A 15,358-nucleotide genomic window follows, 5' to 3' on the forward strand; every position below is an offset into this window, starting at 1 on the left:
TCGATCGTTCGATATAAGGTAATTTTTCGTAACGATCTCTCTTAAAATTCGTATTAATGGTAGTAATTTATTTCACAAAAGTGTCTCTGAGTTTTGAAGCATGACAAACCTACAGTAACGCAAATCACTGGCTATAAAGTGTAATTATTCTTAAAAACCACGGCAATTATTCACTTTTAGCGTGTACTTGAGAACGAGACTAAAGCATACTCAGCTTTGCTCGTACGACTGATTGAACAAAATATAATTTCTTGCTGTCATGGATACCGATAGACACTTACTACGCTTTGTTCAGTCTTCAACATTCTATAGATTTTGAACGAAGCCGCTGCTACCAAATGCATACTCATTTTATTATTAAATATTCGCTTTATACTGTAGATAAAATATTTCTTCTCCAGTTCGTTGTACCACGTAGATCAGACTGAATATTTTCAAGTATCGTCAGCCATAACTTTCTTTGCAATGTGAATTTTGAATAAACAGATTTTTCGTCATGTTCACACGAAAGTGTCATTACATAGGTAGCTTCCAGTAAATGAAAAATGGAACTTGAATAATCAAAGAAATGCAGAATGAGATGTACACATGCATTTTAGTTGACTTGTATATTTTGGTAGACTTTGAGTGGCAGAACTAAGAATAAATTGCAAGCTAATTCGCAAACATTTGTAAAACGATGAAAGACATAAGCTAAGCAGCCGTCGACAGCTGAACAGATATACAGGAGCAAGGTGAGACAACATGCCTATATTTTAACATATACTTGTAAGGTTTTGTCTGCCGTCACGTGAGCCTGTAAACTGTTGACGCATAATGTACCATGCTGCGAGCATCAAGTACAACGAATAAACTACCACAATAGCAAATGTCGAGTTTTCGTCGTTGGTTTGGCAGGCTTGATATCACGACTACGAGGGAATTCATACAAAATACACGATGACTCGAATGAGATAGGGCAAACGAAGCGGAACGGGTGTATGCGAAATTCAAATGAGCTAGTTTTGCGTTATAGACGAATGTCGTTCGCGTTGTACACGTGACTTTGTTGAACACATTGACTTTTTTAGCACGAAAAACAGGGATTTTCTGTGGTTTCACGACGAGAGCTTACCTGTCCAACTGCTGTGTGTGACAGGCTATGCGGCTAACGTTGCTCACGTCGACTTTTACTGGCGTACTTTTTGACGGGGGCTGACGTTTCATGATTAGCTGGCCTAGTGCGCGAGAATAAGTAATTCCTGTGAAAGGGGTGAGGTGAGCAGGAAATAATGGTATATATTTTCTTACTTTTCTTTATTTCTTCGGTTTACAAGTGTTGACCTACGAGAGCAAGAATGCACGACTTGTGCGCTTGCTGGCTGAACCAACAGTGGAGAAACTGTCATTCTCTGCCCCGCACGGCGGAATCCTTCCGTTAGAGGCGCTACAGGGCTTCTGCAGGCAAAGTCGGGGAAACTAACAGATGATAAGATCTGCCAGCAGTCACACACGTCGCTCAATCTTTTACATTATTTACTACACTAAATTTTGCTCTAATACCCTGTCAGACATGTGTCGCGCATATGGTTGTCACTTGGGTCGCAGCACGCTTGCCGAACGAAAGATTTTCGAAAAACAAAACCGCGAAAACCTACGCCTACTACCCGCAGTCCGGACGCGAGTTTCTTCGTCTGCCCCCTCCATTCGGTTTTTTGCCCTCACTCTCGCTTATCCGCTCCCTTGTCTGCTTGCCTGCCGGTCTAAGGTAACATGTGATTACCCTTCCCGTATTTATACAACTCACCTAACGCTGATTCTGCTCAAATCTACAGTCTCCAGGAGGTAACTCCTCAGAGCTGATGGGGGCATCACGGCCACGAGTACGCTTTCAAAGCGCTCGCGCACGTCCATGAGCAAGACAAGGAGCGGCAAAAAGACGAGGCACGTGCATCCAAGTATCACGATTACTTAATTTCAACAACCGCGCACGAACTCGAGAACGGCTTACGGCGCAGGGCTTCGAAACCAGAGAAAAATGTGATGGGACACGTCTGTGTCACACGTGGCTCGCACTTGTCTTTTTTAATGAGAAGGCCCAGCGTTCATTTTCGTTATCGCTACTGGGATCGCTCGAACTCTCGCCCCTTACAACCTTCACGCGCTGGTCAAATTTTATTGCGTTTCCCAAAATTTGTCGCCTACACACCTCGAGTACACTTTGAGGGTCTTACTCTCGGCGTTTCTTACATTCCGTGACGCGTGGCTCCACTCGTGCATTATTAACGTCATAAAATCTATATATTGTGCGTCTGCTACAATTGAATAACGATTGATTGAGCGCTGTCGATCGATTAAAGTTTGAGTTGTGAAAATCAGCAATGACTGCTAAGTTGATCGCAAAGGTGAAGCAAGTTGACTGAGTAATTTCGAGCAGCAGCGACGATCTTGTGGTCCTAATGCGGTCTAAGTGTTTTTGGATAGTATAGCAAGTGGAAAAGAAATCCGAAAAAAGAGAATCGTGGCAGCTGTTCGGTTTGCTTAGCAGAGAGCAAAGTGATGTGTCGACTAGTGATGAGGCGTGAAAGGCCAAAGACTACGTATTTCCGTGCATGTAAGAAAGGAAAATGTGGTCTCTCGGTAAAAGTTTGTCGTCGATTTCGCAGGTGTCGCCGCGAAAGCGCGACAAACGAGCGTGCGAAATGTGCGCGCCCGTTACTCAAGAAGTCGTCTAGCGCTTGTTAATGAGCCGTGCGGCACCATGCTCTCCTGCGACTACGAGAGCATCTGATGCGACTTGTTTGTATCCGGATGTGTGACTTTTACTGTTTTCCGCGAGCACCGCTGTCGTTCACCGTCGTTGCCTCTACGCGCATCTCTCTAATCGCGTTTTCGACACATCGCTTTACGATGCGAAGCTGATTACCGCGACGCAGGCTCGTGAAACCAAGGAAAAAAGCGAAGCGTGCTGTGTGCATAGGAATTTACGTGCCATTAAATCCATCGGCTAGGCTCGATCTTCATCGAGCGAGTTGCTTTATGGATAGCCGCTGGAGCGAGATGATCGGTTGGAAGGCTGCGGCTTCCACGCGGACCGATCGATCTGAGCGAATTCCTGGACTGTGCTGCTGCTCGAGAAGGCTTGGCTTTTACTAGTGATCGTTTGTTAAGGCGGTCGTTGCTTCGAGCAAACAATACAGCGCCAGCACCCGTCGCCTTATTATTTCCTTTACCACTTTGCTCTTCTGAGCAGGACAACGCAATGACTAACGCGCACCTCGCCGATTCTCATTGGTTTGTCTATCATTTTCATTTTTTTTTTCTTTTTTCTCACTGTTGTCGAGTCGCTTCCTTTACGAAATACAGCAGCGAGGCTTATACTTTTCCACTTTTCCTGCCGGATTCCCTTTCAATGGCTCGTTACAAGTTTGCCGCGGTACCATTCTTTTGTCTCGAACGAATCGCGCTATTATTTGAAAACCTGCGCACAGTTGTCAACTGCCAAGCAAAGAGAATAAAAATTGATAAATGTTGAAGTTCAGCGAATATTTAGCTTTCGAATGGACATGCACATGCGAAGTTGCACAAGATTAAGTAAGACAGTAGTTGTCCTGAAGACCATTACATTCCCCGTTAATAACTTTTTTACGGCGGTTACAGCAGCGCCATTGAGAAATTGCCTATGCTCAATGGATGACTTATTATGGCATGCAAAGTTAATTTACGCTCGATCAGCAAGTCTAATGACGAGTAATTAAACGGATACTTTTTCACTCATAGAAATAGTTCGCAAATTGCAAATGAATCGTAACCATCGGAAATTCAATCAGGTAGTTTGCAGGCTCTAGTTGGTATCGGCTTCGCTTTCCTTTTTTCCTTTTTTCCAGTATCCCCAAGCGATTATCTAATGATGGCCTCGAAAAACCACCCACAGACCCGACAGCACTGTATCCTCTCCTCCCTTCATCGTGAATAGCGAGAAAGATAGCACTAAGACAATTATAGCGATCACTTGCTTGTCTTTCTTTGCTTTGACCAGTGTAACTTTGGTATACTGGTAGACCGACCTCGACAAATATTGAATTTTAGAAAGTGAGTTTGAATTTCGTTCTAAAACTCCGATAAAATCGTAAAACTTTGGGCTACACACGAATGAAAAAGATCCTTCTGTAACAATATCAAGTAGGTTCATCACAACGAGCACGACGAAAAGGAAAAATATATGATTCATCGAACGAGTCATACACTTTTCATTATTTTTCGTATAAAAAAGACGAGCTCACAGAGCGAACGCAAACGAACGAAAGATCAAGCTCGGACAAGCAGTTCTGTAGTAACAAAACTCTCACTCATTTTGTTGATCTAGGGTGTGCGCGAGCGAGAGTTTACCTTCGGCCGGAGGGCATTATCGCGACAATAGATTCACGTTATCCCCATCGTAACTATGGCCGCCCTTTTCCCGCGGGACCCTCACTCTCTATGTGTATGTGTGTATAAAGCAACGAAAATTATTAAACGATGCTGCGAGGGTTGGGCGCGAGAGGACATTTCGTACTCGGGGACCAATAAATTGTCCGGTTGGCGCGGCGACGTGGAGTAATCAGCCCGCGGTTGGATTAGGGGCAGCAAGTGGAATTTTCGAGCGACAGTATTATTGCAACGAATGTAATTTTGGTGCTATGGCTGCGACAGTAGCTTGATTGCCTTGCCAATTGGATGATAATATCAGGCAAAATTTTGTTTGATTGCTTGGTTATTCGACAAATGTAGGCTCCTGGTCTTTGTTATTGTTAATATTCCCTCATGAAAGTTTATACTTTGCCTGCCATTGGTGCTGATTGAAAATTTATCATTATTATTTGATAAATGTGAAATTTCATACGTTAAGGCTTTTCAACATAATATAAGTCGATTATTATTGATTCGCTCTACAAGACTGATATTCTTCTGATACGACGTGGCGCAACGCCTACAAAACATAGTTAAGTGGGCGCTGCAAGTCGAATACGCACGCGGGCTTTCTCATCTCCAATGGCTTGTAACCTTACGGTAAGTTCGCCTACTAGATGTTCCATTAGCCGATTAGTCAGCTTTGTAATTCATGAGTGTTCAACTGAAGAAATGTTAATTAGCCGGGGGTGCGAGCGCGCGTACTATATACTAAAAAAACCACAAAGTTCAAATGAATATCAAGCTGTGTCTATGTTTAACTCTCGAGTGTTGTTAACGTCCATTGCTCTGATTATTTTAACACTCGCGAATAATGAGGCTGCATTAGCAGATTGAATGATGTTCACCGAGTGGTCAACTATTTTTATCCTGTATAATCAATGAAAGAATTTTATTTGATGTTCCAAATCGGTTGCACAAATTATTTGAAGCTTGCTCTTTTGATAATCAAATTAATCCGCGTCGATCGAATGACATATTTGTCTCAATCGACTGTGTCAAATGCAACGCTTCGAGTCGGTGTCGTCGTTATAGTCAAATCCATAGCTCTCATCCCCTAAGATGCTTGCTTGCATATGCATCTTCAAAGCGACGAATTCAAGCAAACGCTGGTTAATCCGATTGGCGCGCTCGTGCGCTGGTCCACACGCACACCTACACACACACGCGCGCGCGCGCGTGCGCACATACGTATGTAGTATACATGGTGGGTGGGATCGTATTATGTATATACGACGTGGATGATGCAGCATCTACGGCTCAGCTGCAGAGTAATGGCGGTCCTGTATCACCGGCTTAACGCCCTCATCTCATCTCGTCCCCCAACGCAGCTACGACTTTATACTCTAAAGTTCTTCTTACGCTCTTAGCCTAGTATAATTGCTCCGAGTTGTAGTTCATCGTCAACGGGTAACTGAGTGGATGTATTATTTTAGTTGCCAATAGATTAACCTATATTAGCAATATTATTTTTTTTGCATGCAAGAGAAACTAGATAGGATTTATTGAAAAGATAAATCTTTTCATACCTCCGTTTTTCACTTTTTTTTTGTCATCGAAGATATCACTCGCATTTATTATGGATTCAAAGATTATGGATATGAGCTTTGGAGGTATATATCACTGGCGATGCAAAGCAAGAGTTTGATAAAATAGATTTTGGAGATGGACTTTTTAATAAGCTTTGTGCAGTACAATGAATATTGTGTGATTCTTTTATAAATACGTGCGTGAGTATGATATTGATATTTTGAAAAATTTTAATTTAATATCCATATATACCAGTAGAAAATGATATTTGGTGAGAAGGGAAGAGTAACGATTTTATAGGAAAGAGAGAGAGAGAGAGAGAGAGAGAAATATCGATATGAAGTGTTCGAGGAATCAATGCTCATAAACTGACTATCGTCGTTTTCTTTTTGCGCTGCAGGCAGGGCAGCTCGAAACGGACTGCTCGTCTTTTTGAGGATTTACTAAATCCCCCCCGCCTAAGCACGATAATTCTTTTTCACTTTTTTTCCAAGCTCCGAACATTTTCGAGAGTATTAATCTTACATTTCCAAATCTTTTGTTTTTCGCCCGATTTACAATTGCTTGTCGAGTTTGTGCCGAGCGTTTCTTTCAAAAAATCATTTGAAAAAAAGTCATTCACAATAATACTGCAATCGTTTCGCGGAATGTTTCAGAAACAAGATTTGCGACGTTATTTAAAGTGATCTTCGTTGCATTTATAACGTACCCAGAAGTTTTTCACAATAACGTTAGCTCACTTCTACGGCGAGTATTTCTTTCACATACTTCCGTTTACATCCGTCTTTGTTTTCTCTCGGTGTATACTTCTTATGTAGGGTGGGGCATTGCAAATGTTCAATATTCGACGGAATTTACTCACCAACATCTGAATTCTTAAAGGAAAATTGATGGTATACGAAGTGTTGCTGAAAATCCGAAACTCCAATATGATATTAATTCATTCATACTCGTACATAAATAACCGCGAGCCATATTTTCAGCGGAGAATTTAGTCATGATGACTATTTCACTTGGTGTAGCCTGAAAGTTGAGTCATCGATAAATTCAGTATCCGTACAAGAAAGCAAAATATAAAAACCGTGGCGGCAGTACGACGACAAAAAGCTATCGATATCTCATTAGCGCTCAGGTAATCAATCGACAAAAGACAATGGAACGTCGTAGCGTGCTGGTGGTATAAGTCGTTAGTAGCGCGCGACGACATCGAGCGATTGATTAACAATGTCCTGAAGCCCTCGCGTACAATAGTCTTCTCCCTTGCTCGAACCTTATTATAAGCGATCGTTACACCTGTTGGGTCGTTCACATTGTGATTTATAGAAGACGCACCATGTGTGGATGAGTGACGGCTTATTAGATTACTCTTGGGAGATCGTTAGCTATTGAATAGTTGCTTGGATTAATGTTTCGATGGAGTTGGTTTGCTTGTTATGCCTGATTTATATAGTGTACCGCTTGTTCATATTTGAAAACACATTTGATACGTATTGTGTGGCTGACCGCATCGGTGTATTTCTACTAAAATTCTCGAAATTCTTTATTTTATGACAAGTATCACGTTATTGTTATAAGTGTGGAAATGATCATACCACGGACGATTCTTCATTATAATCTTTTGTTTTTATACATTTCAACTATTATAATTTATTAATCTTCTACTAGCCAATAATATTTGATCATTAATCTTGCGGTAAATCTGAAACATCAAAAAGAATCAAATACAAGTGAGAAATAAATCATACAAATCATAATTACAGTGTGGCTATTAATACCCTTATTCGACTTCTGCCGGTGTTATCAGAATCGAATGAATCCGGATTTCGAAAAACTTATTCATTTAATATCGTTGCTCTATTATATACTTGTAAAATCATTTGTAAATTAAATGCTATAATATTTCTCTTTAGAAATTTGATTGTAGCATGATTTGATTTTTGAAAAGAAAAACAGTAAACTTGTCAGCCGAAATGACGAAAGCTCGTGCTTGCGAATGAGTAAAAGTATCATTTGAGAAAAAGCACAAAGTCAAGCATAACAGTTTTTTCCCTTTCACCGAGTACTTTCCATCTTGAGTTTTCATGAATGTGTAATTTTAATGGAGGCCCGAGCGAGTGAGCGAGCAACGAAGCGACAAAATTTCCTCGGAGATTCGCACGACTAAAAGTCTTTCTTCCTGTGCGTATACGTAAAAGAAAAAAACATTTGTAGTTCACATAATGCACATCCATCTATGCCTTTGGAGCTGTTTTTGCTCGTTCTCCGGAAAAACGCGTTCTTTGTGCCGATTATCATCGAGGAAATAGCGACAGGAGTTGAAATGAAATAAACCTTCAGAGTGGAAAAAGAGAAATCCAATCGATCAATTTAGGTATACATTGCAACAGCTTGTACTCACATACCACGGAAACAATTTAGCTGTAGCACACTAACTTGTCGAAATGTTCACCGCCTGAAAACATTTTCAAAAGAGTGTGTGCGTGTGTGTGTGTGTGTGTGTGTGCGCGCGCGTGCATAGCAAAATTCAGTAGATTCTTGTCGGTGGCAAACTCGCCGACACCGATCCTCATTGCAGGCGCGCGTTTTAACGTTTTAACGCTCACTCTGTCTCCCGACCGAAAATCGTGCCAGAGTTTGCGGTCGGCTCGAGCCAGTTTGCAGTGGCGTAAGCGGCGCTACTGCTCGAGTAGTTGCATCTAACTTTCGACTCCTGTGGGAATCGGCGTGGCTGCAGTCACTTTTTTGCTGCTGCCACATGGAACGGAGTGTAGACGGCAATGTTTTAGACGCGCTACTTGTGAGAATCCCTGATTTATGGATGTGTTTTGAAAAGCTGCTCAAGTTCCTTTTTTACAGGAAACTTGTTAGTACAAGTGGAATCGTGATAAAATACCAGACAAATAGATCTGTTGTTTGTCATTTCTCTTGACGAAAATGGCTTTCAATTCTCATTTCAATTCTCAAAAAATCATGAAATACAACGACTGATTGGCCAGTATTTAAAGCTCTAATACATAATTGGCATGAATCGTCGTTGGAAGAACATGAATGAACGACCAGCAAAACAAAAAATTCGACAAGTGTTTCGACGCAATGTCTAGAAGCCATGATAAAACGCGACACCGTGCAATCGCAAGAGGCCACACCTCTGTCGTCACGCGCCTTATCATCGTAAACCGGAGAGCGCGCACAAGGTGGCGTAGCACGGGTTAAACTCGGATATCGGACACTCCACATGTACAGAGGGCTCAACTCGTCGTCGTCTATATGTCGCGATGTAGCCTTCGGAATTGTTTGCGTGCACACGTACACACGTATGTGTAGCTAATCCTTTGACCCGCTGCACTCGTTCTACGAGCTCGATTTCCTCGTTTTCCTTTTATCTCTTCTCAAAAGTGTTACTGTCAGCGAAAACCGTACGCTGACGCTGCGAAAACATGTAATGTGCTTGCTCCAAAAGTATGCTTTTAATATGCTTTTAATAAACTGCTTTTCATTTAAACTTATTAGGCAGTGTCGAATACATTTTCCGGCTGTTCGCAACTCAAATAACTCAAATAACTCTGTCTGGCAAACTCGTCGTTCTTTTGCCTTCTTCCGCCAACTCAAACTTTACTGACAATGAAATGCAAATACGTATCGTGAGAAACACACATACACGTACGTAGCGCATCCTTTAACCGTAACATTTCGTCCTTTGATCCTAAGCATTCGAGCATCCACTTGTAACTTCCCGTGCGCTCACGCAACTTCGACGCCGACGCCGACGCCGACGCCGACGCCGACGCCGACGCCGTCGACGCCGTCGTCGGCGTCTGCAGTCAAAACGAGGCTTTACATACACGGCTGCTGCAGAGCTACTATATACGCACAGTTTGCACAATCGACTGTCGTCGTCGCCGTGGCAACGATGCGGAAGCCTTTGCCGCCTAGGCGCTAGCATTTTTCTTTAAAGTTGAGTTGTTTTGCCAACGATAAAAGTCTCGACAAAGCGTTTAATATTGGATTTTGGCACCCTGTGGAGAGCCAACTGAGATCTTGCGTTACAACCGTCCGTCGACGCAAACTTCGATGGGGGATCCTCTGCCGTCGATATCCATTTTAACTGCCTGCTCTGTGCAGTGGTAAGCCAAATATATAAACAAACCGAAGGCCAGTTGCCGGCATTTTGTTCGTTTCGATGGAATTACATACGTACGTGACTTCGCTATCTCGACAAAATTTTTGCTAGAAAAGACGTTCAGAGTTGCTTGCACTCGATGTTTATTTTGAATCGTACACCAAACGACAGCAAATGTGTACCAATAGAGCATAGATACACTATTTCCAGGTATTTCAAAAAATATCGGCACAGACATAGATGTGAGAACTCTTCCGAGACAAACATGCTAACTCCTCTGGCAAACACATCGGGAGAGTATTGAAATTTGCGGACAAATAGTAAACGTGCAACGGCGAGAGTCGAGCAAAGTACTTGCTGTATTTGACCAGTGCACGAGAGAGCATATTTTTGACCGCTTACAGAGCGATGAGTGGCATTGTATGCAGTTTGAAATGTTTCACATTGGTTCTCAGCTCAGCCCCCTCTACCGCTTCCATCGCTATCTCTCATTGTAACTTGAATCAAAGCTTCTGCGCCAAGAGCATAAACTCCGTTTTCCTGTAATTAGTGCCTTTAAAGTTGCTTGCCCAATTCTAAAAGCCTTGAATTTTCGAGTAATCATGTTAGAGTATCTGGTATGCTTTCAGCTTTTGTCATTATAGTCTGCTCTAAACTTAATTATCCTATATTTCTAGTGTATTCAACATAAATCATAGCAAATAATAATAACTGCGTGCAGTTGCCTAAGGTATCTTCTATTCAGCAACGTTGCTCCCTCGTAAAATCCAGCTCATAATCCTGCAAAATCTAATGCATAGCATTCTCATAGAAAAAATTCTGAAGCTTGGAAAAAAGAGTAGGTGGAAAAACATATTTGTGGCCACGGTGGCGCGCTACTTCATAAGGAGAAATCCTCGTGAGCTGCAAAAAGATAAAGAAAAAAGAGCACACAGCGAGGACGAAAAACGAATGAGATCTGCGGCTAAAATGCAAATTGAAATTCCCGAGTAATAAAGGTTGGTTATAAATTTGGCGGAATACTCGGTGACGCCGCTAACGACTCACGAGCACTTACTCGCATTGGGAATGCAGGTAAATTAATAGCACGAAGAGAAAGAACAGAGAAAGAATACTAGACTTTGCTCTTTCTGTTCCATTTCTTTCTGTCAGATCATTTGGTTTCATTTCTGTAGCGAGTATTTGCTCAAAATTAAATATTAAAGATTATTCGATTAGGCATTTGTGAAGAATTGCCGTTACAAACAAGTCGAGTTTTATTGTCTAATAAGCCAAATATTATTAAATATTATGTCTTCTAGAAAAAATTTTAAGTTACCCGTTACACTTTAAGGAATAAAAAGAATTCACATGTCGGAAAAGGTTTTCTAGGTCGATCAGTAAACAGCAGTCATACAAATGCACCCTAAATGCACAGTGTATTTCGCATTCTTGCGTAAGCTTGTCCGATAAGAAATTATACTGACGCCTGTTTAATTGCTCTCTTGCGCACAGTGTTGATAGCAGTGTTGCTGATGGTCATCGTCTGCTCTCATTCTCGAGAGCTACCTCCCTTTTGGAGTGTGTCCAGCAGCAGTGGCTGCAACACCCACCTAAACGATTTCTAAAAGCTTTCGAAGACATAGTTTTTTATTTTTCCGATTCACATTTTTACAAGCGTACATTCCAAAACGAGCGCGCGGCTCCTCAAATAAGTTAAAATCAAATATAGCACACACACGAACGATTTGAAACGATTCTTTTGTAACGAGACCATCTTCCGTCATACGCACACATACTCGTATTTTTTGCTTTAATCAAATACTTCATTAAGTCTGCTACTATAAATTCTTGCATTGCGTAATCAAATTTCTCCTGCCATCCGTTCGGCTTTTGACATTGAATCCATGTATGCGGCTATATAGGCAGAAAGGAAGGTGGCCCCTTTAACCAGACTCGGCCTTTTTCTAACATATCTCTTTCTTTCTTTCTCTGCTTCTCTTGTGCGTCCAGAAAATGAGTTTGTGATTACTTATCGACAGTAGCCATTCGTGCCTGTGGTGCGCATGCAGTCTTGAATCTCTATCGTACACCTTGGCTTTTTTTAATTTTCATTTGCTACTAAACTGTGAATTCTAAAGACGATGACTTTTAACTCGATACACATTTCTTGATGCTATATTTTAGAGTTCTTGAAATGTTTATTTAACATCAATTGTTTAATTACGTACTAAACAGTTCTTTTCATAAAGGAGCTTATCACAGCAGCAGCACATTACGCGACTATTTGAAAGGATTCGTAGCAATATATGTAGCCACAAAAAAAAGCATAACACGATTTTGCATAATACGGAAAAAAGGAGCCGAGGCACAATGCCTATTCACAAAAGTCCGCAATAAGAGACGCGAACAAGAGCAAGAAATCATAGGTCGAAAAAGTTTGCAACATTGCAGTCTTCTACTACTTTCCATTTCACGGCGCAACAAATGAAACTCTCGCGCGGCTCTGCACTGTTTGAGAAATGACACTTGTAGCGGAGCAAGCGCAGAAAACTTTTCGTCCCTTTCCACTTCATTTCTTTATTTCGATGTCTGCAAGTCTGTGCCATTTGTAACTTGTTAATCATTTTCTTTGCTCGTACGTTCGTTGTAATCTGCTACTGATGCTTTGCTGCCGTCGTGACTCTTGAACTTTCAAAATTATTTGCTAATTAATGAAGTTTGGCGTTTATTAAAGCAGCGTCTTGAATGAAGTTGACTGCAATTAATTAAGTCTTACATTGTAGGCTTCTCTACCCCCTCCCCTCATCTCTCTCTCTCTCTCTCTCTCTCTCTTGTTGTAATTCAATATGATTATTCCTACAAAAATGTTGTTTTAAGTTGTGTTGGAAAGCTTCTGCAGATTGATTATAAGTAAGAATTAGACCATTTATATTTATTTCAACAATGGCTTAATTTATGATTAAATTCTGTATTCGTAATGTACAAAAACCCTCTGTTGGTGTAGTTAGAACTGAATTTCGCAACTGCAATTTACGTCCGTCTATAAAAAACTATTATTTCTCTCAACGATGTAAATTAATTGAGGAAAAAAAAATTTAATAAAAAAAAATTAATAATAGCTTATTGTTAAGTGTGAACTCTTCTTTATAATAATACTATGTCGAAACAAAATTTCACATTTTAATTAAAAAGTAGTCTAATATGATTTCTAAATTTTGACTAATGAAAATTTTAAATCAATGTATTTATGCTACTTTGAATTTACCGCTGTTCAACGCTGATAAATACGTTGAAAGAGTTTAATCGTGTAATTTGAAGTAAAAAAAAAAATTTCGATTCCGCTCTAGATTTCTACTATATTAAGTGAAATTGAGAAAAATGCAAGAAAATCATCCAATAAACGCAGCGAAAAGTCTCCGTTTAAAAGCTTCTCCTTCTCTCGAGATTCCACAATCACCCGAATCAGCGACTCCATCAAGAAAGTCAGAGTAGAGAGAGAGAGAGAGAGAGAGAGAGAGAGAGAGAGAGAGCCCCATCGTCAAGAAATCTGGGACATAGGCAATAACAAGGAAAGCGGTTCTCGCAGCGAACGAGCGTGCACGGGAATTAATCGGACGAACTCCTAACAATTACGGCGGACGATATCCCTGCGAAAAGGGTATATCGTTGATTGCTCGCGTAATGAGGCGCCATCGCCGTTGCACTGGCAATTTAATTGGGGGAAAGCGCCCTATAAATACCTGCAAAAATCAAATGACGTACACGATCGTATCGATTGTTAAATTATTGTTATTTACCATTCAGCTATGACATTACTATTTAGTTTTTTGCTTGCAGTAGCTCTTAAATTTAATCGGATTTCGTCTGTGGCAAATCTCGTAGGAGTGTGCGTGAGGGATCGCCTGCTCTTAGAATTAATTCAAATTAAGTAAAATTTTTGCACTTAACTCGCTTGCCCCTTCTCTCCCTCAGTCTCTAGCAAGCGGTTAATTGCATCCTCCTGCTTGCTGAGAAGGAAATTCATCTTTAACATTTCCCTCCGCTTGAAGTGTGCCGGACTTTGCTGCAGTTTTTTCGCTGACAAAATTCCTGCTTTCTCAAACTCCCTCGTTAATAATTGGCAGTTCACAAGAGTAAGAACACGATTATTTACTCGATTAATTTATTATTGTTTCAGATGGGTGTCTTTTGTAATCCTATATCCGGATCCAAGATATCGGTAAGTCTCCTCTACCGAGTTTTCCTTTAACCGTATCAATGATAAGCCAACCTATATTTCAAAAAGCCATAAGTTTTAGAAAAGTATTTGATAGTCGTGTGTATTCGATATACGCTACTGTATATAAAGCTTGCGACAGATCAAAATCACATTTAACGTGATTTGTCGGTGCTTAAGTATGATAAACGAGCTACTTATACATAGCCTGCGAATGAGAGTGCCAACATTTCAAGAAGTTAAGAAGTTGTATTTTTCGCAAAGTTATCCTAGTGCATTAGTAGTAAGCAATAAGAAAATGATGCCAACTACTGTTTTGTCTAGTTTTATCTACAACAGCTATTCCTTACTGTCCTTTTTCCAGATTTGGCTTTTACGTTTTCGTCAGAAAACATTGTTACTATTCTTTGATTTGCTGACGATAATTTATTCACATGATTTATTTATTGACAAATAGCAACAATATATAACTTTCCATCACTACCGAAATTAAGGAACATTGATTAATTACGTAACTTTCTATTTGTCCGTCTCTGACATTAGATTCAATCAATTTCCATTTCACACGTCTAACTGTCAGCTTCAAAACCAAAATATTTACCTAGTGATTTAAATTTCGGTTCGAGGAGTCATCGTTGCATAAAATTTAGATTAAAGAAATCAGTAATTCACGAGAAGTGAGAAGTAGCCTTTCGACGCGACCTTTTGAGATAAATAGCAGTAGAGAGCTTTTAACGTAGCCAGGCAACTTGGAAAGGTCAAAGCAATAGGGTTTTCTCATTTTCTCTAGAGTTGCAATGTACCCACTCTCTTGAACCTTTCCGACAAGCTTTTTCTTGGTCTTCGCCAAGTTTGCAACATTCACGATGCTAAGGAGATTCGTGTGTCACATGACGCTACGAAATTTCGCTAGTTCGCAAGGAGCAAGTTTTCGAGTAGCTGATTTTGTTGGCAAACATGAAAACGCATGACAAATTTCACTAGCCGACTAATTAGTATTCAAACTTTTAACAAAAAAATGTTTTCACTGTACCTGTTTGCTTATACTTTCACACCAACAATAATAACCAAACCGCAAACTT

The 15,358-nt window shown here is 40.6% G+C and overlaps 1 protein-coding gene across 2 annotated transcripts in view; it reads left to right on the forward strand.

The window, feature by feature from the left end:
• LOC131668473 (follistatin-related protein 5-like) overlaps window positions 1–15,358 on the forward strand; it is a 132,856-nt gene that overhangs the window by 38,626 nt on the left and 78,872 nt on the right. For both annotated transcript variants that reach the window (XM_058942673.1, XM_058942674.1), the window contains exon 3: window positions 14,238–14,279. In XM_058942673.1, coding sequence (XP_058798656.1) covers window positions 14,238–14,279 — 42 coding nt within the window. The remainder of the gene's footprint in view (window positions 1–14,237; window positions 14,280–15,358) is intronic.

Source organism: Phymastichus coffea, unplaced genomic scaffold (assembly GCF_024137745.1).
Source record: "Phymastichus coffea isolate CEN01 unplaced genomic scaffold, Cenicafe_Pcof_1.1 PCOF00078, whole genome shotgun sequence".
NCBI lineage: Eukaryota > Metazoa > Arthropoda > Insecta > Hymenoptera > Eulophidae > Phymastichus > Phymastichus coffea.